The sequence below is a fragment of the Anabas testudineus genome, chromosome 11, assembly GCF_900324465.2.
Source record: "Anabas testudineus chromosome 11, fAnaTes1.2, whole genome shotgun sequence".
Classification (NCBI taxonomy): Eukaryota; Metazoa; Chordata; class Actinopteri; order Anabantiformes; family Anabantidae; genus Anabas; species Anabas testudineus.
In genome coordinates, this window is record NC_046620.1 from 3,907,907 (window position 1) to 3,930,363 (window position 22,457).

Consider the following 22,457-nt stretch of genomic DNA (forward strand, 5'->3'; position numbering starts at 1 on the left):
GCAGCTGGGAATCGAACCACATATCCTATGATTGGCAGACAACTGCTCTACCTATTGAGCCAAAGCTACCCCAACACTGTTGCATTGGTAGTAGCAATCTAATCAAGTTATATATAAAAAAAGATCTGCCACAGAGGACATTTTACTGCAGTGAGTATTTTTACTGTGATACTTCTTAATATACTGTTCTGTGAGCTCTCAATGGAGTAAAATAAGGTCAGTGACTATGATCCAAAATATCTGATCAGGTTTTTATTTTAGCAGTATCCATATAATAACATTTGGCTTCTCTGATAGTAAATGTTCAGGGTTATGGTGTCAATGGTGTATTGTCTTCATCTTCATCTTCATCTTCATCTTTATCACATACAAGAACATGAAATGGAAAAAAAAATTGTGGACAAATCTATTACTTTCATCTGATTTATGATTAATGTACAATAACTAATTCAAAATAAATATGAATTTATTCTTTTAAAATACAGAAAACTTCAGCTCCACATTGTTTTATTTTTGCTATTTACACAAAACAATATTTACAATAATTCCAGCTTGTTCTTACACACTGCATTCATTTAGCTGCTGTCAATCACATATAACACCGTCATGAAGAACAATACCCGGTAAAGACACATCAATCTCCACCATTATCTGTAAAGAGATTCTCTCTCAGTTTATAGTAGCTCCCCTTCTTGTCCATCAGCTCCTCGTGAGTTCCTCGTTCCTCAACTCTGCCTCCACTGATCACAACAATCTGATCGGCCTTCTCAATGGTCTTCAGCTTGTGAGCGATCACCAGAAGGGTCTGGTTGGGACAGTTAGCCAGGGCCTGCTGCACCTGTGCAGAGTGAACAATACAGTTGTTTATTATTTTATTAACCAGTGTCCACCAGGTCAAAGCAAAGCTAATGGATGTTGGAACAAACATCAAGATATACTGTGTGTTTTTAATATGTACAGTGATGTAATATATATAAAAAAATAAAACATACTGGATATTAAATTATTGACTTTTTTCTACAAGACCACTGACCAAGATATCACAATAATATGAAAATATAAAAAGATTTCGACAGACAGGCCCAATTTGAAATGTAATTATCACATATGCAGACATATGCCCTGCTGTTGCAAAGAATGTCAAGAATAACAATTAACTGCTATCTGGGCTAACAGGGAAGCAAACATGCTTTCTCCAAACAAAAGTATGACTGTGTCTTATTATTTATTGTAGACATAACACATCTTTGTTGCTCTGCATGACAGTTAATTGTAAAATATATATGTTTTAAGTTGTGACTACCTTATTTTCACTCTCAACATCCAGAGAGCTGGTTATTTCATCCAGAATGAGAACTTGTGGCTGTCTGACCAGTGCTCGAGCAATGGCGATCCGCTGCTTTTCACTCTTGGATAATTGACCACCACCCTCACCCACCTCTGTGAAATGGGTAATAATATAAAATCATAACACATTGGCATTCATGATACGACATTATAATAGTATACAACATGTATATTGGTACAGGCAACATCAATCCTGTTAAAATATGTATGTGTATTTGATATGTATTTGTAATACACACATTGTTCTAGGCAAAATAATTCTTAAAGTCAATAAAAACAAAAACATAATAATGTCCTATTATTAATACTACTCCCCACATGGCATCTTCCTCATTCACTGAACTTCTCTCCAACATACAAAGCAGGTTTCTGTTCAGGTATTCAGTCATGTAAAACAGCACGAAGGGCAGTTACCACAGTTTACCTGCATCGTAGCCTTTATGCAGCTGCATGATGAAGTCATGGGCGTTGGCTTTGCGTGCCGCCTCTTGGATCTCTTTCAGTGAACATTCAGGAAGCCCATAGGTGATGTTGTCTCTGATGGAGCCAGAGAAGAGGACAGGGTCTTGGCTCACTACTGCAACCTGTAAAAGACACTTTCATCAGCTTGACTCAATGAATAACATGTTTAATTTGAATTTAAACTCATATATTCTCACACAGCTAGTTATATGATTAATATAATACTTTCATTTGAAAGGTTTCAGTTGAAGTTGTTTTTTGTTAACTGAATGTCTGTCAGTGTGAAATTTTTGGGCAGTAGTAGACGAATACTTACTGTTTACAAGCTGTATTTGCTTGAATTACTTTAATTAATTAGCTCACTGATTAGTTCCATGTGAATGAGCAACTGTGTCTTTCATGTACAAACCAAAGTTCTTCCACTGAGTCTGCACATCAGGTCCATTATTCCTTGTGCAAAATATTTGTCGTGGTTGAATTAGATTTGGACGTAATAGGCTAAAGCTGGTACCCCTGCTACACTTACAATGTATGTTTTTATACAAGATTGTTGAATACTAATGTTATATTTAAAAATATAAAATAAAATGCAAAACAGATAAATACAGGAGGTCCCAATGAGGACAAAAAGGACAAATCATTAATCACCTTCTTATGAAGGTAACGGTGGTCATAGGATTTTAGTGGTTCATTGTCCAACAGGATTTCTCCATCCTGCGGCTCGTAGAATCTTTCCAGCAGACTCACACAAGTGCTTTTTCCTTCTCCAGATGGACCGACCAGTGCTGTCATCTGACCTGGTTTCAGCTCCAAGGATAAGTTCTGAAACAAAATCATAACAGTGGTTGTATATGACCGTGGATATTCTCAGTCTAGCTCATGGTTATTTCAAAGGTGTTTGTTTGGTGGGGTAAAATCTTCAATCAAGTCAAGCAGGTCTAGTTGCCACCAAACAAGCACCTTTAGGATAACAACACCTGGAGACATCCAGAAATCTTGGTTTATCTAACTGAATCTGTATATGGGTTTACCTGTGTAAATAGTTATCACATAAACCAAATAGTTACCCTTCCCTCCTTGTGTTCAGATCTCACCTGTAGGACTGTTTTGTTCTGATCTGTGGGGTAGGTAAAGTTAACACCATGAAAGTTGACATGCCCTTTCAGCTGATCAGGTTTGAGTTTCCCATCTGTGCTGACCTCAGGTTTCCGGTCCTGGTATTCAAACACTTTGCCAGCAGCCCCCACTGAGTTCAGCATTGCACCAAAAATGTAGGTGAGAGTCTGGAAAATAGTCATCACAAAACATAGTTGATGAACTGATCACATCTTTTCCTTTAGAGCTAAAGCATCTTCCATCATCAATTTGACCAAATTTTGACAAAACTTTGACAAAATACATTTCAGACAAATACCTCATTAATGTCAAAGTGAAAACAGGTTTCTACAAAGTTATGTCAATTAATTAAAAATATATAAGGTGAAATCAGTGTCTGCATTAATATTCACCCCCTTCTGGTCAGTATTTAGTTATTGTAGCCAAAGGTGCAATCACAGCATGGAGTCTGTGTGGATAGGCCTCAGTTAGACTTGCACATCTCGACACTGGAATTGTATTTTATGCCATTTTTCTTTGTAAAACTGCTCAACCTCTGTCAGGTTGTGTGGGGATCTGGTGTGAACAGCCCTTTTTTTAGTCTATCCAAAATTCTCTATTGGATTGAGGCCTGGGCTTTGACTTTGTCACTCCGGAACATTGTTGTCGGTAAACCGTTTCTGTGTAGCTTTTGCTGTATGCTTTGGGTCATTGCCTTGCTGGAAAACAAATCTTCTCCCAAGTCGTAGTTGTCTTGCAGGCTGAAAAAGATTGTCCTCCAGGATTGTCCTATATTTCGCTGCATTCATCTTACCCTCTATCTTAACAAGCCTTCCAGGGCTGGTTGCCAAGAAGCATCCCCACAGCATGATACTGCCACCACTGTGTTTCACAGTAGGAATGGTGTGTTTGCGGTGATGTGCAGTGTTTGGTGTGCACCAAACATAGCGTCTTGTCTGATGGACAAAAAGCACGATTTTGGTCTCATCAGACCAAAGAACCTTCTAGCACTGGACCATGGAGTCTTTCACATTTCTATTGCCAAACTCAAGAGGTGATTTAACATGAGTTTTCTTCAACAGTGGCTTTCTCCTTGCCACTCTCCCATAAAGCTGTGAATGGTGAAAAACCCAGGCAACAGTTGTTGAATGTACAGTCTCTCCTATCTCAGTTGCTGAGGCTTGTAACTCCCTGAGAGTAGTCATCAGTGTGTTAGTGGCCTCTCTCATCTCCTTCTTGCTCGGTCACTTAGTCTGTTTGGATGGCCTGTTCTAGGCAGATTTATACATGTGCCATTTTCCTTCCATTACTTGGAGCTGAACTCTGGGGGATGTTTAGTGTCTTGGAGATTTATTTTGTATCCATCCTCTGACTTATGCTTTTCAATGACCTGTTCTCTGAGTTGCTGGGAGTGTTCTTTTGTCTTCATGGTGTAATGGTGACCATGAATACTGAATAACCAGTGACTGGACCTTCCAGACACAAGTTTCTCTATTTATCACTTGACACACATTCACTGCAGTCAATCCCAATTTCAATAGTTGTGGGACTACTAGCACCAAATATCTGGACCTCTGTTGAGATGGGTCAGACATTTTAAGGGGGGTGAATATTAATGAAAACACTGATTTCACCTTAAATATTTATATTGAATTCATATTACTATGCAGAAAACAGTTTTTACTTTGACATTAATGAGGTATTTTTCAGATTTTGTTTTCAACTTTTGTTGACCATGATTGATTTATAATGTCAACAAAAGGATGAAACATCCAAGGGGGTGAATACTTTTTGTAGGCACTGTACATATGGTTTGTCCTGTCTAACTGGTAAAGGCCAAAGTTTTAGAGAACATAATGGGATACCCTGATGTTTCTTCCAAGGTCTGACTGATAAATGATGAAGGAAACCAGACTTCCCGTGGACATGTGTCCACTCCGTATGAAGAGCCTGCCGTAGTACAACATGACCACCTGCATGACTAATCCTGTCAACTAGAAACACAAACACACAGAAAGACAAATATTGCTCATTAAGGAAATTATAAGTTAAAAATCTTATAACCACCAAAAAGCTAAGAAAAAAAGACAAACTTCTCACCCTTCGCGCAAGTAAGTAAACATATCTGATCATGTCCCGATGCATCTTAAGGGCACGAATGTCCATCAAGCGATCATCATAGCGATTAAACTCGAGTTTTTCTGTTTTAAAACTCCGTATCACACGAATACCAGAAACTACCTCATTTACAGCTGTGTTTGCTGAAGCCAACGAATCCTGCACAGCCAAGGACAGTCTCTAGAAGAGGAACAAAAAATAGGGAGTACAAACTGATTTAAAAAAGAATGCAATAATGTTCAGAACATTTTTTATCTATATTTGATTGTAAATAGTACAAAGACAACATATCAATGTTGAAACTGGGAAATAAAATTCGGGAAAAGTTGTGTAATGCTGATAGAACATGTTCCCTCTCATCATCCCTGTGTTTGTAGTGATTGTTCCTGCACTTTCTAAGCCTTCATGGTTTTTGTATTTCTCATTTGTCTTTAATATAAGTAAAACTAAGTTTAACATATTTAGTGTTGAGACTTGAGTTTGTTGCTGACCTAGCTAGTGTTCTCTGTCAAGTACACGAAGTACAAGTAGCTGCCTGTAAGTTGCTCTACAAGAGGAAATACTTTCTACCAAAAAAAGTGTTGTACCATGATTTCACTACACTTAAAATTGAAGGCAACAGTTGAGAAATCACCATCCTAAGGACCATAAAAGAGGAACATAATGTTTACTTAAAGTCTATTTAAAATTATTTAGTATTTACTTTTATTTGAATAGATTTTTAAACAAATGATTTTACATTCGCTTTAATACAATTTCAGCATAGTAACAGTACTACTACTACTACGGTACTACTCTTTACACCTCAAACATATCTGTATAAACTGGCTCAGAAAACAGATATAGGAATATAGATGACACTCAGTTTAACACTAAGATGTCTGGTGAATGGATCTCAATGTTAGTTTGACATTTTTTTAATATCCAGTATAAACCGGCCCTACCTGGTAGTGTGTGTCATATGTATTCTGAATGAGGCCAGTAATCGGTGTCTCCATCAAGACGAGGAACGTGAGCTTCGAGGAAAGACTCATCATTAGGGAGATCATACCCACAGTCTTGATGAATGTCCTCAGTAGCACGTTGACATTGAGACACACTGTTCTTCCCATCAGGGTGGTATCTCTAGACAACCTGGACGTGATCTCACCTACACAGTCAATATATAGAAATTATCTTTTATCCTGTATGTTCATATTCTGCTCCAGTGCATCTTTAATGTACAGTGCTGTGAAAGAATATCCAATCTCCTCCTGATTACTTCTCTTTCTGTGTACAGTATACATCATAGTACACCGTTTTACATCTTTAAACAAGATAAAACAGAGACAACCTGAGCAAACACAAAACACATGTTTTTTGAAGAAAAGATTATCCAATACCTAAATCACCAAAGTGAAAAAGTAATCAACCTTCAATGTCTGGACTTTAATGAGGCCACTCCAAAATTTTAATTTTATCAAATTTGAGCCATTCAGAGTTGAGTTACTCACATGTTTGGGATAATTTTCTTGCGTCAAATGGCACTTGTGCATGAGCTTCATCTCACAGACTGATGACCTGAACCCTGGTCTTCTTAAGAGTCCACCTTTTGACCAAGTAGTCGAAAGACTAAGTTTGGAAGGCCCGTTCATTTTGTTTTAAGTCTTTTCAATTTGCAGATACAGTGTCTTTTAGTGTGGATCTTTGCAGCCTTGGAAATAGCTTTGGGAGCAAACCCTTCCCATGCTGATTAATGCAGTTTGATAGTTTCTTGAATGTTGTAAAGGGTTGAATACTTTTTTCACACTCTATAAAACCATTCACTGAAAAATGATTCATATAACTTTTGTACACATTATACTAGATTAGCCTTACCTGTCTTTGTTTTCTCAAAGAATCCAATTTCCTGTTTGGTAAATGCCTCAAACAAATTGACTTTTATTCTGCAAGTTAAAGAACTGATGCCACACATGAAGAGACCCCCTCTGCATCCTGCACTCACAGAGCTGGTGAATAAACCAAAAAGAAAGTCAGATTTTACCAATGAGAATCACCATAGACACAAGCTGGTGCATGAATGTGGAGAGAACACATTTTCTCATACCTTCCCACAGAGTACAGCCCCATGAAGAGGAGAGCATACAGGAATTCACTCTGCTGGTACTGACCACCCAAGATGTCTATGACTCTTCCTGTGTAGAACGGGATGAACATCTCAACTGAGAAGAGACACACAAAGTTTGTCATAATAAGAGAGATACAGACACATCATTCATACCTTCAACATCATTAGCAATCATTATGTATGTTGTCCTGCCCTCAGAGTAGAGACAAAATAGCATATCCTGTATACAACATTAGCCTACTTTTCAACCTTTGTAGACATTATCATTATCAGCCTGCACTTTTATCACTATCACTTTTTGCTAGAGACTGAATCATCATCATCTGTTGCGTACTTACAGATAACAGCCAAAGACAGGAACACGAGTGCCCCAAGCATCAGGGGATAGTCGGGTTTAGACAGGCGTAGGACTCTTATAAGCAGTGCTCTGGACTTCTGTTTGCTTTCTTTACCGGCGGCAGATTCATTTGTGTCCGGGAAGGTGATCTCCCAAAACAGTGCAGCACCCACCATCGCTCCGACGGACATGAGCCAGCAGCGCAGATCCGCCAGTTGACCACACTGAGTGTCCTCATGGTAAAACAGCTTGGTCCCGGTCTCAAACACCGCGGGCAGCAAACTGTACACGGTTATAAAACGAATCAATATCGGTTTGAAGTCTCCCAAGATGAGTAGAGTCACAGCAGTTAAAGCTAGGAACCGCAGAGCCGCAGAAACCCAGAGACGCGTAAAATGTCCAAGTACGCCTCGAATTACCACAAAATCTGACGCGTAAAACAAGGAAAGGTCGATGCTAACTGCTAAAATCAAAGCAACGACTTTGTGAATTATCGTTTCTGTGTTGCCTGCCATTTTCCACTGACTGTCGTCCTCGTATGACCTGCTCTGATGCAGGACCAGTCTTTTAGATTTCATCCACTTTCAGTTTCATTTTTCTGTTAGATTCAGGGGGTTCCAAGAAAGCTACATTGCAGAGCACACTCTGACCACTGAAGCAGGACAAAGCAGGAGCTTTGATCAATACAGTTATATTCGTATCATTACCTTCATATTCCACCATCTTCATAATGCTGGATGAAATGTGCGATTATAATGTCCAGTGTGTAATTTCACCCAACATGAAAACAGATTATTAAGGCATAAAATCAAAAGTAAAATCTCCAACAGTATTTTTATTTTATTTTAAATTTCAGATAATTGAGCACATAGGAGAATTACTGTGGGCCCATCTCCTACAATTAGTGCAGAATTAAAGTGGATGCTTGTTATTATGTCCAGGGGTAAACCAAACATAGATCACACAGTAGGTATCCTATGGTTCCTCTGGTTACAATGGGATGAAAAAAAGTGCACTCAAATGGATGACCTTACTCTGTTACAAATTAAGTTTCACTTTTCGTTCATATGTTTGCCACCTTGAATACACACACTGTTAATATGATGTTGTGTACTGTGTGAGGAGTGAGATAATTTGTAGACTTTAGAGTTTTTAGAATTTTTGGGGTTATAATGTTTGTCAGTAATTTACTTTCATTCAAGTGTATGCAAGTTTTCATTACGTTTAAGAGACACGTTGCCTTGAATGAAACTGTCAGCAGTCCAACTGAGCACTGCCCCCTAACTTTCATCCAGTCCTACCGCAATTCAGCTGTATCAGTATCTGATGGAACAGTTTTTTTCTCTCTATGGGCACTGTGGGGTTCTATATCTGATTCCAATAACAGTTAACTGATTTCACATAAAAAAATAAAAAATAAAAACAAAAACAAACAAAAAAAGCAAAGAGTTAGGGGAGGTCCTGGATGGAGAGGCATGGACAATGCAGACTGCAGAAGGAATTGGTGAGTGAACTTTATAATACAAAGTAATTTCAGATAAAGCTGTAGATACTGTAGGGGCAGCAACTGTTTTTTTAAGATTTAAGACTGGAATCTTGACACTGTACACACTTAGCAATCTGAGGACTGGCATCAGAGACTGAGCCAGACTGGAAGCATCTATCCAATAATCGCCTGTATAATTGTTGAGTGTGAACAGGTCTTAAGTCAAATTTTGCTTATAAAGGTTACTGTGAAACAAACATTGCTGCATCCTGCACAACAGTGACCTGGCTGACAAAAGATAAACCAAAATACATATTGATCACTGATCAAAGAAGGTGGGTAAGTCATTTCCTAGAACGACTTTCTCTTCTGTGCTGTGTTCATCGATGGTAACGATATAGGCCACTCCGCCACTGGAGCCGTCACGGTTCATTGCCAAAGAGAGAGCTACGAGAGAGAATAAGAGAAAGCAGGTGAAACTGGTGAGGAGACAGAAGAAGATAATTCGTTTTTTCAAAACACAATATTTAATATACAGAAACATGAAATAATACAATAAAAGCTCTTCTCAGCTGTCAGTACAAGAAGTACTAAATGTCTAAAATATACAGTAAAACCTACTGTTGACAACAAATTGCTGGCACTCCTCCTTGTTCATTCCTCTGTGATACTCAGCATCAACAAAACCATAAATGTATGAGCTGCCAGAGCCGCCGACTGCAAAAGGTTGTCTTGTCAGGAGACCATTCAGAGTTGCAAACACCTGGGAGAGGTCAAAGGGCACAGAAAAACATGTCAATATCATTCTTTATGGAAAACATAATGTGAGCTGCTGGATAAATTATTTTATTCATAGCTTCCAGCAGTTATAAGACAACATTGTTAGCAGCTGTTTTGCCTGTTGAGAAATGTCAAGAGCACCTTATTAGGAAACATACATTTTTCATGCTATTTGCATTATATTTGCCAGTGATCTTTCTTTTTTTAAACTTTCCACCACACTCCAGGCAAGTACTGTCATAACCTGTTCAGTTCACTGAATTATTGTCTTATGATGACCATGCTCTTGCCAAATTTCTCTAAACTCACTCATGCTAAACTGTTGAAATTTTACAACATATCTTTGAGTCTTGCACTTGAGTCCCTATCTGTGAGGGTGATTACTAACTGTGTTTACTGACCTGCCCTCCATCTCTTCTGTCCCAGCCGGCCACAATGAGATGAGCTGACAGCTCCTCCTTGTACTTGTATGAGATGTTCTTCACCAGAGTAGCTGCGGAGCGAACCTGAGGGTCCTCACCTATCTCCATACTGAAGGAAGAAGTCATGAGATTATATGTTGTAAAAATCCATAACTAAAACAGAAAGTGTTTTACTGGACTAGAAAGTTATAGTGTGTTGAGCTTCATGGCCACAACATTTTTCCTACCAGATACAGTAAGGAATATACAAGTACAGGACTTGGCCACTATGTGATATTCAGTGAAAGAGTACTGACTGTCTTTCTGTCTCCTTTCACTGCACATACCTGTGAACATCCAGCTGATAGTTGACGATCTCAGCGATGGTCTGAGCGTCTGCTGCAGATCCAGACAGGGCACAGTAGATCTTATCATGAAGAGGAGACAGTTTGTTCATCACCCTGTTCACCACTGTTGCTCTGAAGAGGGAGAGTAAGTGAATAGGGTGTGGATAATGTAGAGGAGCAAATAACATATGCAAGAAAAAAATTGAGGTAGGATGTTTGTATTATACTTATGCCTAAAATATTGCTGACTTAATAAAGATAATATTCTGCAGATAGAAATGAACGCACATGCACGCACTAACTTACCCTGCGGACACTCGGGAATCAGACCCCAACACGACCCCTCCATCATATTCTATTCCAATAATGGTTGTCTACAAACAGAAGCAAGAATGAATTCACATCATTAACTGGCCTCCAAGTTAGTCGAGCACAGTAGGCTAAATGTTGTACTTACTCCAGTTTTCACCTCCTCCGACAACCACTCTGGCTCAGTTTCTTCCAACATGGCGCAGAGACTCGGACAACGACAGCACCGACTGTACCTGTCTGATATCGATATAAGGCTGTAACCAGGCTTAAATCGAAACGTTCACTCGAGCAGAACGGTTTTTATAATGTGTTATCGTCCAGAAACCTTCTTTACAGCTACGTAGAACCAGATCAGTCCTACAGTCCTCTATCACACCGACTCCATCTTTTCCTGAGTTAAATCGAAATTGAAAGTTAAATTGTCGCTTCTCTGCAAAGAGCCGTGAACCCGTCAGAGCGTGTTTTTAACAGCTGCGGTCATCATAGTATAGTATAATCAAGTGTGTATTACAGTGTGCTGCTATAACTCTTAAATTGTATGATCCCCGAAAATATCCAACTGACAGGTAATTGAAAAAAGTGGAATATTGGACTACAACATGAACAATCATATGAGAAAACAGTAATAAGAACAGTATAAGAACAGCACAAATCGCTAATCCAGGAATCTGGGAGGCACAGAAGTCAAACACAAGGATGAGAACAGTGAGGTTTTGGTATTTTTTAATTTCTCACATTTCCTAAAATAAAAAAACACAACATGTGATTGGGACACATAAAATGCAAAAAGTAATTTCATAATGGAAGTCATTTAAGAGATGAGAGTGGAATTTGGAAGTTTGTAGACTGTGTGTGAACTAACCTGCCTTAATACCTTATACTATAATAATTTAAACTCAGATATTTTTATACTAGTTTCCCGCACATGTAATGTTTTTTTTTATTAGCAGGTAACTCATTTTTTATGTGTCTGATCTCAGGTGCTCTTCACATGATGGTGTATGTGTATTCAGATACATCACAGTCCTACACAGAGCAAAGTAATAATAAAATTGTGACTTGGGGATTCCTGATAATTTCTCCAGTACAAAAAAGGGTTTGAAGTCGATCACTCATCATGGAACTTGGGCAACTTGTCACCAGGTACGACCACATGTTCAACACCTTTTTCTGTGATCACCACCAGGTGAGCTACACCCCCACTGACGTTGTCTCTGCCCATGGCCAAAGCAAGAGCTGAGAGGAACAACAGAATGGAAAAGAGTAAAACATTAACAAAAGATGTGCAATCTGAAACAATTAGAGAGTTCCTGACTACAAAAATGACGAGTCATTAACAAACAATTGTTTACATTTTATTTTTAATACTAGAAACAGTATTCTTCTTGTAAATGAAGTACATGTAACTCCTTGATTCTTGGATAGTATACTCTAAGAACCTAAATATCCTCTAAGATTCACCTCCTTTCCCTGAATATTAACTTTTTATTCCAGGTTAAACTTTCATATTTAGGTTACATGTTGACCTAAATAATCTCCAAATGCTTGGAGATGTCCTTAAGTTCAGATGTTATGTCTAAATTTCAGGTTTGATTTGCCGAGCACACTCTGGTTCACAGTTTTCACAACATTTGTTGTTTGTGGAATCACAACATAATTTTTCCAAAAACATTTTTTAAATGTGACAAAACAAGTACTAACTTAAATAATGTAATTAAAATAATAACTGTACCATTAGTAGCAAACTGTAGACATTCCTCTCTGTTCATGTTGGGTTTGTATTTAGCATCAACGTAGCCGTAGATGTAAGTGCTGCCTGAGCCCCCGATGGTAACCGGCTGACTGATTAACATCCCACCTAGAGACACAACGTACACCTGGAGAAGCACTGACAACATTAATGAATGTAACAAGGTAGGTACATTTAAAACTATAAATATGAAACATTATGCTGTCTTTATAACCGCTACTTACCTGTGGTCCTTTCTTCTTGTCCCAGCCTGCTGTGAGGAAGCCGGCCTGCAGCTCCTCTTTGTTTTTGTAACACAGATCTTTCAGCACCGATGCTGCTGCGATCACCAGTGGAGGTGTCTCCATCTGGACACTATGGATTAAAACAGATTAAGAAAGGTTAGGAAGATTCATAATGTAAAGTTTGGGCTGCGTGTGTGTGTGTGTGTGTGTGTGTGTGTGTGTGCAGCACCTGTGGAAAGAGAGATGAAACTTTGCAGCCTTGGTGACGGCCTGAGCGTCTGCGAGGGAGCCGGCTATACAGGCAAAGATCCGGTCATGAACCTGAATTAACTTGTTGATCATCTTAGATGAAACATAATCCCTGAAAAGAGAATGAGGATAAAAACAATAAACATCTCAGATATTATACAGTACTTGTTTCAGCACAGGTGTCATGTTAATGCTATCTTAAGTTGCACATTGTAGCTTTAGCTATAGTAACATATGAATAGATGCTCCTGATATTTGGTTTACATGTAGCTTTAAATTGTTATAAAATAATAACTAGAATATTAGTTAATATTAGTCATAATTACTGGATGGTAATAATGTAAAAAATATATAAACTTCACCTGATGTATACAATTGCAGGTTGTGTTTGTGATTGTTGAAGACCAGTATACTTTCCTTACTGTATGTGCAGAGTTTTGATTCTGCTTCTGTTTAAATTACTTAGTTTTAATATTAACCTGAATGTTGATAAGTGGTTCACTTTGTTGTATGACTACATTAACAACAAGCCAACTTCAGTTTATTGTCACAACATCCTCACCCTCCCATTGAAGCTCTGGAATCTGAACCAATCACAACACCTCCATCAAAAACAGCAGCCAGGATGGTGGTCTGAGGAGGGGGGATGGGGGGAGAGTGTGATTAATTTTACCAGATGTAACAGGAATACATTACACTACAGTACAGCGTCCCAGTCACACGTATTATTTCTGATGGCTTTGTTACTGATGCAGACTGAACAATGCTATGAATTCTGGGATTTTGAGTTCTGTGAAGGTTGTTTTTTCAGGGGATAGTAAATGAAAAGGAAAGCGTAGTTAGTGGATTGTATTATGGAAATGTAAATTAAAAACTGTGTCAGCGGACACATGCAGACTTTCACTGATAATAAAACTAGTTAAATATGCTTTACCTACTATTCAGCATCACCTGTTCTTCCGTGAACTCGATTATCGATCATTTTACGATTTCATGAGTTTGGTTTCTGATCCTGACTCTGGAAACACATGTTATTGAATTAACTTACCCCTGTGCTGACTCCTTTGACTCGTGAGTCCGTGCAGTGTTTCTCCATTTTCACTCCAAAATCGAAACAGAGGAAGGAGAGGTGACGCTGAGACGCACGGAGACGCGCAGACAAGACGCAGTCTGATCCAGGATGGCGCTAATGTCTAATGTCCTCGAAATCCCCGCAGCAGGGTTCAACTTCGACAACACGACAAGGTATGAGTTTGTTTATGTCTTCTGAGTAGTCAACTATATCATTAATGATAAAATATAATGAAACTGTCAGCTACACCGAGTTTCTTTGTAATCAAAAGTGAAAGTAACTTTTCTTGCTGTTTACCAGTTTAGTCGTTGGAATAATACAGTGATGATGTGTTTGTGATTAGTAACATCAGTTGATATCAAAACCCCTTCCTCATCCTCCTTCTCTCTCTCCCCTTCTCTCCAGAAATGCTGCATTAGAGGATCTTTTTAGAGCTGGAGAGGCTCCTAAACCTCTGAAAACAGGCACCACGATAGCAGGAGTGGTGTTCAAGGCGAGTATAAAACTGTGTGAAAAACATCCTTATAGCCATAGTAAAGTATAGTAGAGGCAGCCATTGTTTTTCCACTGTATAAAAAGAAACTCTGTGTGATACCTTTATTTTTTTCTATTTAATTGAGAAGTCCTGGAATTTCTTAAATGTATCTTATCATAATTGCTAGTGATAAGCTTTGCTTTGGAAAATAGTCAACAGAAGGGTCATGTCAGTCATTTGTGCATCTGGACACAATAAACTGACCGTTTATTTCATCATCATCCACTGTTTGTGACTGTAGGTCTTCTGGACCATCTGAGATTCCCAGAGATTCCCAATTAGCCATTTGAAGCAGATTTTTTATGGACCTGATTTTGTAATGAATGTCAGGTGCTGTCCCTCGGTATTCTAAGTAATAAACTAAAATCCCTATGTATCTGTGTTGTTGCAGGATGGGGTGGTACTGGGAGCAGACACAAGAGCAACCTCCAGCGAAGTGGTGGCCGAGAAGATGTGTGCGAAGATCCACTACATTTCTCCAAATATATAGTAAGTCTAGTCTGTATTAGACTAAATAACATAATCAGTGAACTAATTCTGTGATGGTACCAGTGCATCCCATCCTCCTACTCCCACACTACTGCTGACAGAAAGCCCAGGATGCAGCTGTGTTTGGATTTTATTCTTGACTATTCAGGCATACTGTCTACTGTGTGATAGACTTCTGTGATTGTTAAACTCTTTCTCTCTCTCTTTAGTTGTTGTGGAGCAGGAACAGCAGCAGACACAGAAAAGACCACAGACATTCTGTCCTCCAACCTCTCCATCTTCTCTCTGAACAGTGGGAGGAACCCTCGTGTTGTTATGGCTGTTAACATACTACAGGACATGTTGTACAGGTCTGTGCTGCACATGTACCTGTGTTAGGTGGTGTGTGAGAGAGTTTAACATTAATATTAGATGATTTAAACTAGGAATTAAACTCACAGTTCATTAAAACCGTGTGGTATTAATCAGAGTCTTTGCTCCTCAGGTATCACGGCCAAATTGGTGCCAATCTAATACTGGGAGGAGTAGATTGTACTGGGAATCACCTGTACACAGTGGGGCCATATGGGAGTGTAAATAAGGTGCCTTACCTTGCAATGGGTATGTGACAAACTAATACACTGGCTCTGTGATGTTTTTTTTTTTTTTGGATTCTTCATTGGTTAATTTGAGTCTGTTCAGTCTCTGCTGATTATGAAAGTGATGTATTTAGAACAGTGAAATGCAAGATTTTAAATATACATGCAATCTCATCTGAGATTATGACTTTGTTATTCTATGTTTTACCTATGTAAAATCCATTTTACATTTAAATTTGTTGTATCTTGCTCACTCTTACACTTCATCTAATCTTTGTCTAATTTAATGTTGTGTTCATGGAGGATCTGGTGATCTGGCTGCTCTTGGGATTTTAGAGGATGGATTCAAACATGACCTGGAGGTAAACCACCTGAATAAGTGTTGTTAGTAATCCTAATAATGACAATCATTTAGATTATTGTCAAAATTATTTATCCTAATTTTGAACCTCTATAAATGCTACTTGCTACAATTGAAGTAATTGTAGCATGACAGTAGTAAATGAGGTTCTGCGCCTATGTTCCCTTATTCTCTGTTTACTTCTCTCTTTATTATTCTCCTGACGTCTCTCAGCTGAAGGAGGCGAAGGAGCTGGTACGAGTCGCCATCCACGCAGGAATCATGTGTGACCTCGGATCAGGCAGCAACATCGACATCTGTGTCATCACGAGACCAGGAGTGGACTACATCAGACCGTACCAGGAGTCAGAGTACAAAGACAAAAGGTGTGATGGTGACTTTATTAAAGTTCATCTCTCTGGACAAGAAGACGAGATTTTTTTTAAATGATACAATTTATGGAGGTTTCTGGTTGCTGGTTTTTATGTTGAACTGTGTTTGAGAGTCAAATTCCTTTCTCACTGTGTAGCTTCAAAATCTGTCCCCTTACACTGTAGTTGTAGCCCACATTTACCATATGGTTTGTGAAAGAATTTGATGATATATCAAAACTGAAATCCTCAGTTAATTTATGATTCATGGCATATTATAAAATCTTTTTTGCTCTTTTCTAGGACAATGAACTACAGATATCGTCCAGGCACGACAGCGGTTCTCACAGAGAAAGTCGTCCCCTTAAAGCTGGAGGTTGTAACAGAGACTGTGCAGCTGATGGACACAGCCTGAATCAAAATCCACAATTACACAGTATAACCATTACATAAAAACCACATTTAGCAGTGAAATGAAATGTCTTTAATGTCATTACCTTGTTATTCAATAGATTTAAACTATCAGCCATAAAACATCTCAGACGTTTGATTTGTCATCATGAACTTTATTCTGCTGCTGTGTTTTACTGTTGTAGTTCAGAAACTCAGAAGTACTGCAGGAGTTACTGCAATACTAATAAACTGAACTCTATTTGAACCTCTGTTGCCTTATTGTTTTCATGTTTTTCAGCTGTAATTGTTCAATCCTCAAACAGCAGCCCTGGACTTATAAAATAACAACTGAATGTGTTGCATGTTATGCATATTTGTGTTTTTCTACATCATTAGCATGTTATTAACATTACTACATTTTTAAAAGTGTATTTCTGGAATTATGAAATTTAGTTTTAGCTTTTATCTAAATATACAAACACACATAGAGTTTTCCAGGCGTTCCAAAACCTGATCGCTGCATTTCCGCTTAGTGACTGATGATGAGACAATTCTCTGTTCTCCTATTGGTTCATTTAGTTTTGAGCCATAAGGGGATCATCACGGAGGTTTTTAATTTAGTCAATAAACTTTTTGATTCAAAAAAGTGAAAACTGGAATTAGTCTAATATATTTATTACTATCTGCGCATTGTGCTTTGTGTTATTAACATTTTATGTTATTTCCAGAGAAAAATATTTTTTAATTATTTTAAATCTCTTTCACTTTCGAATTCTTTGTCACGTACAAGGAAATTATCCAAACTGAAGTTTGTCAGTCGCCTTCTTCAATTTGGAAATTTAATACCTGAACTACAGAATATAGTCAGAACACAGTTTCTCCTCTTTAATACAGAATGGCTCTTCTCGATGTAAGTGGTTTTAAGTCTTATTCTGAAATCCGTGAGCAGATTCTTCCAGTAAGACAGACGCAGCTCGTCGACCGAACCAACCACTACAGTTTCGGGACCAAAACTCAAGAATTTGCTGTTCCCGTGGGTGTAGACGTGAGTATCATTTCACAAAGATTTAGTATAAAATTACTTAATGTTATTATTCTGAATCCTACATGATGCATGAAGCGTCAGACTCGTAGAGGGTCAGGTTCGTGTTATTTTACGCGTCTCTGGTTTTCAGTGTGACGTGTGTTTTGCTGTGCATTTATCTAAACTGTTAAACTGTCACAATTATTGTTATTGTCGTGATAATAACTTATGACATATATTTCATTCTCACGTTCTCAAAAACGGAGATCCAGCGGTGAACAGATGTCTGAGTTCTTTGGTTTCATTTCAGCCCTCTGGGTTTCTGAAGTCCTGCAACAGTGATGGAGGTGTGTGTATTGAGATGAACCATGGTACAACTACACTCGCTTTTAAGTTCAGACATGGAGTCATCGTGGCTGTGGACTCCAGAGCCTCAGCTGGACGATACTTAGGTAAATCCACAAAAACAAAAGTTCATCAGACACTTTACACTGTATCTAAAAGACCTTAACATCAACTAAAGGCACAAATACCTCAAAACGTAATCCAGTCTAAAATGTAAAACATGTATTCTTTTTCTAAATATCTCACATCTCTGAAGCATCAAACGATGTTAACAAGGTGATAGAGATCAACCCGTACCTGCTGGGCACCATGTCCGGCAGTGCTGCAGACTGTCAGTACTGGGAGAGACTCCTAGCTAAAGAATGCAGGTACATCCCATTTTGTTCTGTTTTTCTGTCAGTTATTGTGTTTGTGATTTATTTTGTGCAATGATTTGAATACTGGTTCATTTGTCTTTATAATCCGCTTTTGCCATTTCCACCAGCTCTGAAAGGGTCAGTACATCCCCATCATCAGCACCAGTTTCTCACAAACATGCTGAAGTATTTTCTGATGTGATAGAAACTACATCCACATCATTTGTTAAAAGGATCACGAGCAATATGATCTTGTTAATTGTCAAATTCTTCATCACTGATCAAAAGTCAGTGTCTTTATGAACCCATGACAAGTATCATGAGTTTGTTTTTCCTCTCTGTTCACAGACTTTATGTTCACACCACACTGAACAGCCTGGGTGATTGATATGTCAACTGATCTGCTTAGTAATTCATTGGTACCTTCTCTTATTGTAATCCAGGCTTTACAGGCTGAGGAACAACCAGAGGATCTCTGTGGCTGCCGCCTCCAAGCTGTTGTGTAACATGATGTTGGGTTACAGAGGCATGGGTCTGTCTATGGGAAGCATGATCTGTGGATGGGACAAGCAGGTAAACTGTGACGGTGTGGATCTTACATTGACATTTACATTTAGACATTTGTGTAGAGTAAGTGTAGAGAAAGGGTCAGAGAAGTTCTGGTCTTAGCAGAATTTTGAAAATCGGGAGTGAGTCTGCTGAACATGCAGAGGTTGGTAGGTTGATCCACCATCGTGTAAACGCTAAGTTAAATGATTCAGATATGACCAGAGCCTGCACATTGAGTTATGTTGTATAGTCTGAAAATTACACCTTGCACTCTTTTCATCTACTTTAAGTGAAGCAGATTGTCAAATTGACCTCTAATTATTAGTAAAGGCATGTCCTTATGGTTCAAGAACTATCAACAATTATACAGAGAGACAGACTTGAAAAGCTACACGGATGAGTAGTGAAATGTTTAAAGCTAAGAAGAAAGCAGGTCAGTTGAGATGACTCAAGATGATCAACAAATTTTACTTACAAAATTGAAGAGGTTACAATATGGTAGATATAAAACAAATATTGTACATATGTCTATAACATATTTAAATATCAATTACATACCAATATGACATATCAAAGGTACCATATATACTATATACTTGTGTTATAATATTATTTCTTTAACAACCAACATATACAATCCTGAACATTACCCAAAGAGACTGAAAGAATATAAAAAGTAATGTAATATGGAAGTAATATATTCTTATGTTTTAAGAATATTGTGGGTCAAAAAAATAATCAGTTTGAGTGTAAAGAAATATCAGTAAGTGTGTCCTGTTCTCTATATAAAATAGTCATTTCTTGCAGGCAATGATGAAGTTATTGTGTTCTCTGCAGGGTCCTGGTCTGTACTACGTGGACGACAATGGGACACGCATGTCTGGTCGTATGTTCTCCACTGGCTGTGGGAACAGTTACGCCTACGGTGTTGTAGACAGTGGATACAGAGAAGACATGACAGTAGAGGAGGCGTATGAACTGGGCCGTCGGGGCATCGCTCATGCTACTCATAGAGACGCCTACTCTGGTGGAGTGGTCAACAGTGAGTATGCTGAGATTATCTGTTGTGGAAATTGTCATCTACTGGTGAAGAATGAAATAAAGACTTCTGCCAGCCGACAAGGTTTTATTCTGTGCAAAGAAGGCCAGTCAACACGCAAGCGGTCAGAGTGAAGAAAGACCCTGAACAAAGGGAAATCAGGGTTTTTATACCTGGGGAACACACCCCCCAGCCACCTTTTGCCTGCTGTAGGTGTCACTGATTTTCTGGAATGTGGGTTTGCAGGAGTTTCCCGCAGGATTTCACACCCAGGTGACAGTTCCTGAGAGGCTCAGACAGCACGATCAAAAGACAAAATTTGTTTCACACAAAACAGAAGGTTGGTTGTCTGAGGAAGTTAGATACCATGAGATACAAAGAGCTTAAATTCCCATTACATTATCCTAAACGTTATTTTTAGTTTTAGCATTTAAGTATAAATATATAATAGAAGGAATAGAATAGAATTTTTAGAGAATATAATGTATTACTGTATATCCACAGTATCAGAATGGCTCAATGTTGGTCAACAATTGGAGGGATTACTGTGAAATTTGGTTGTCAGATGATGACTTTGTTGATTCATTGAACCTTCTGTAGCACCACTATAACAATTCAAGTGAAATATTTTTAATATTACCACATGAACTGAAACAAAATTGAGAGAAGACATTTATGTCCTCAGAATGACTTGTCTTGTCTTTACATGTATAAAATTTAATTCATAATTTTAAACAAATTGAGCAAAGACTAAACATTTAATTGTCCTCAAAGTTAAAAGCCTCAATAAAGTCACTTGGCATTTTTGACTTTGTGTCTACATGTGTTTTCATCTCTGTTTTCATTTTGTGTGTGTTTGTGTAGTGTACCACATGCAGGAAGGAGGCTGGATAAAAGTTTGCAAGGAGGACGTATCAGAGTTGATCCATCGATACAGGAAGGGAATGTTCTGAGTCCTTAAACCTCTACACTCTGAATATAATGTTGAAGTTGAGTTGAGTTGTTGTCCCCTGATTTTAGACAATAATGGTGTAATGTTAGTGTATTGTAGATCAATATACACAAAACATGTACACACAATAGAACAAATTTTATACCGTACATATGACTGTAAACTTTGTAGGATTAAGCTGTCATTATTAAATTGTTAAGCATTGTTAATTGTTAGTGTGTTAATGTGTTTTGTTTTTGTTCATAATGTTAGTACATGTGAATACTGCAGCTCTAGAAGCTTACATGGCTCACCTTTTACTAAACTATTAAAACACACAACTCAGAACTCAGAAGACTGTTGTTGAGCTCAGTTCTCTGTTCTATCATGAGAACAGTCAAGCAAGGCTTTTTCAGCTGATTAAAGATTTTATGTACATATTCCAGTTATTATATTTCATGTCACATTATTACATTTTCAGTATAAGGTAAACTGCAGTTTTTAAAAAAACATTTATGTCCAGGTAGCAAAGCAACAATTTCTGTGTGGAGTTTACTGTTGTGGGTTTCCTCCAGATTCTCTATTTTCCTTCCACAGTTCAAGGACATGCAGCTAGGCTAACCGACTTTAAAGGTCCTGAGATGTTAATGTGAGAATAGATGGTTATGTGTCAGCCCTGCGACAGACTGGGAACCTGTACAAGTCGTACCCACCTCTTACCCATTGTCAGATTAGATTGGCCCATAATCTACAAGATAAATGACTAATCTGTTGGATGGACATGATATGCATACATTGAGCAATGGAAAAAAGATGCATCACTATCATTACAAGGTTTTAATATCAGTGGGCATCTGGTGAAATGTGACCACAAACAAATTAAAACTGGATGAACTAGGTCATATCAATGAACATTTAAATCACATTTTTATATTTCTACGTATTGAGTATTATGAATTATAATAAAATCATAATTTATCGCATTAAATATCGGTTTATAATGTCAAACTAAACAAATACTGTAGGTAGATTCAATAGGTATAAACTGTACATACTTAACATAGACACAGTAATACATGTACAAAATGTTCCCTTAATTATTTTGTTTATAAACTTGCAGCATTGTATAGAGTTATGACAACAACATGCTTTTGGTTCTTTTGGTTTTCTTTTCTCCGAAAAATATTTATAATCTAGATTAATGACCTGTCCAGAATGCACCTCGCCGAATGACAGCTGGGATCGGATCCAGCACTACCGCAATGCTTAAGAGTTAGGATGATGGATGAATGGACGTTTATCATCACTACAATTGTCTTTTATATAATATTTTTTAATGAAATATCAACTTCCCTCTTAAGTTGTCTGCAAAGATTCACTGGTTCTTCTTGCTTTTGAACATTTGTGAATCAGTACCATG

At 38.0% G+C, this 22,457-nt stretch overlaps 5 protein-coding genes across 6 annotated transcripts; 2 read left to right on the forward strand and 3 right to left on the reverse strand.

The window, feature by feature from the left end:
* Positions 1–237: 237 nt before the first annotated feature.
* tap2a (transporter associated with antigen processing, subunit type a) lies at positions 238–8,044 on the reverse strand. The gene is made up of 11 exons (XM_026346572.1): positions 7,468–8,044; positions 7,109–7,223; positions 6,880–7,010; positions 5,967–6,172; positions 5,005–5,202; positions 4,770–4,898; positions 2,904–3,092; positions 2,458–2,631; positions 1,772–1,931; positions 1,304–1,440; positions 238–838 (listed from the first exon to the last, which is right to left on the reverse strand). The coding sequence occupies exons 1-11, from the start codon at positions 8,042–8,044 to the stop codon at positions 635–637; spliced, it is 2,220 nt and encodes a 739-aa protein (XP_026202357.1). The 3' UTR covers positions 238–634.
* Positions 8,045–8,281: 237 nt separating this feature from the next.
* psmb9a (proteasome 20S subunit beta 9a) lies at positions 8,282–11,204 on the reverse strand. Its single transcript, XM_026346886.1, has 6 exons — positions 10,938–11,204; positions 10,787–10,854; positions 10,481–10,612; positions 10,134–10,263; positions 9,574–9,715; positions 8,282–9,399 (listed from the first exon to the last, which is right to left on the reverse strand). Exons 1-6 carry the CDS (start codon positions 10,986–10,988, stop codon positions 9,272–9,274), a joined length of 651 nt encoding a protein of 216 aa, XP_026202671.1. The 5' UTR covers positions 10,989–11,204; the 3' UTR covers positions 8,282–9,271.
* A 324-nt stretch (positions 11,205–11,528) lies between these two features.
* psmb12 (proteasome 20S subunit beta 12) lies at positions 11,529–14,111 on the reverse strand. Its single transcript, XM_026348915.2, has 6 exons — positions 14,064–14,111; positions 13,578–13,648; positions 12,996–13,127; positions 12,767–12,896; positions 12,525–12,669; positions 11,529–12,028 (listed from the first exon to the last, which is right to left on the reverse strand). Exons 1-6 carry the CDS (start codon positions 14,109–14,111, stop codon positions 11,901–11,903), a joined length of 654 nt encoding a protein of 217 aa, XP_026204700.1. The 3' UTR covers positions 11,529–11,900.
* On the forward strand, positions 14,076–17,062 carry psmb13a (proteasome 20S subunit beta 13a). Its single transcript, XM_026348911.1, has 8 exons — positions 14,076–14,260; positions 14,493–14,580; positions 15,014–15,111; positions 15,321–15,461; positions 15,596–15,711; positions 15,993–16,051; positions 16,264–16,415; positions 16,704–17,062. The coding sequence occupies exons 1-8, from the start codon at positions 14,196–14,198 to the stop codon at positions 16,813–16,815; spliced, it is 831 nt and encodes a 276-aa protein (XP_026204696.1). The 5' UTR covers positions 14,076–14,195; the 3' UTR covers positions 16,816–17,062.
* A 504-nt stretch (positions 17,063–17,566) lies between these two features.
* On the forward strand, positions 17,567–21,385 carry psmb8a (proteasome 20S subunit beta 8A). 2 transcript variants are annotated; one of them, XM_026348912.1, is made up of 6 exons: positions 17,567–17,838; positions 18,128–18,269; positions 18,419–18,530; positions 18,962–19,091; positions 19,905–20,109; positions 20,971–21,385. In XM_026348912.1, exons 1-6 carry the CDS (start codon positions 17,689–17,691, stop codon positions 21,057–21,059), a joined length of 828 nt encoding a protein of 275 aa, XP_026204697.1. In that variant the 5' UTR covers positions 17,567–17,688; the 3' UTR covers positions 21,060–21,385. The 2 variants fall into 2 exon arrangements, with proteins under 2 accessions (XP_026204697.1, XP_026204698.1); XM_026348913.1 differs by lacking the exon at positions 20,971–21,385 and adding an exon at positions 20,353–20,549.
* The last annotated feature ends 1,072 nt before the right edge of the window (positions 21,386–22,457 follow it).

Coding starts and splice junctions, on each gene's coding strand:
- psmb9a (XM_026346886.1), bottom strand. CDS start 10,988: ATGTTGGAAGAAACTGAGCCAGAGTGGTTGTCGGAGGAGGTGAAAACT. Junction 10,613..10,786: donor GATTCCCGAGTGTCCGCAGG/GTAAGTTAGTGC, acceptor CTCCCTCTTCAG/AGCAACAGTGGTGAACAGGG. Junction 9,716..10,133: donor ACAGAAGAGATGGAGGGCAG/GTCAGTAAACAC, acceptor GACCTCTCCCAG/GTGTTTGCAACTCTGAATGG.
- psmb8a (XM_026348912.1), top strand. CDS start 17,689: ATGGCTCTTCTCGATGTAAGTGGTTTTAAGTCTTATTCTGAAATCCGT. Junction 17,839..18,127: donor CTGTTCCCGTGGGTGTAGAC/GTGAGTATCATT, acceptor GTTTCATTTCAG/CCCTCTGGGTTTCTGAAGTC. Junction 18,531..18,961: donor CTCCTAGCTAAAGAATGCAG/GTACATCCCATT, acceptor ATTGTAATCCAG/GCTTTACAGGCTGAGGAACA.
- psmb12 (XM_026348915.2), bottom strand. CDS start 14,111: ATGGAGAAACACTGCACGGACTCACGAGTCAAAGGAGTCAGCACAGGG. Junction 13,128..13,577: donor TCCAGAGCTTCAATGGGAGG/GTGAGGATGTTG, acceptor TTCTCTTTTCAG/GGATTATGTTTCATCTAAGA. Junction 12,897..12,995: donor TTTCATCTCTCTTTCCACAG/GTGCTGCACACA, acceptor TTTAATCCATAG/TGTCCAGATGGAGACACCTC.
- psmb13a (XM_026348911.1), top strand. CDS start 14,196: ATGGCGCTAATGTCTAATGTCCTCGAAATCCCCGCAGCAGGGTTCAAC. Junction 15,462..15,595: donor CTACAGGACATGTTGTACAG/GTCTGTGCTGCA, acceptor TTTGCTCCTCAG/GTATCACGGCCAAATTGGTG. Junction 16,416..16,703: donor TCAGAGTACAAAGACAAAAG/GTGTGATGGTGA, acceptor GCTCTTTTCTAG/GACAATGAACTACAGATATC.
- tap2a (XM_026346572.1), bottom strand. CDS start 8,044: ATGAAATCTAAAAGACTGGTCCTGCATCAGAGCAGGTCATACGAGGAC. Junction 2,632..2,903: donor AGAACAAAACAGTCCTACAG/GTGAGATCTGAA, acceptor ATTTTGTTTCAG/AACTTATCCTTGGAGCTGAA. Junction 839..1,303: donor ATGTTGAGAGTGAAAATAAG/GTAGTCACAACT, acceptor CACTCTGCACAG/GTGCAGCAGGCCCTGGCTAA.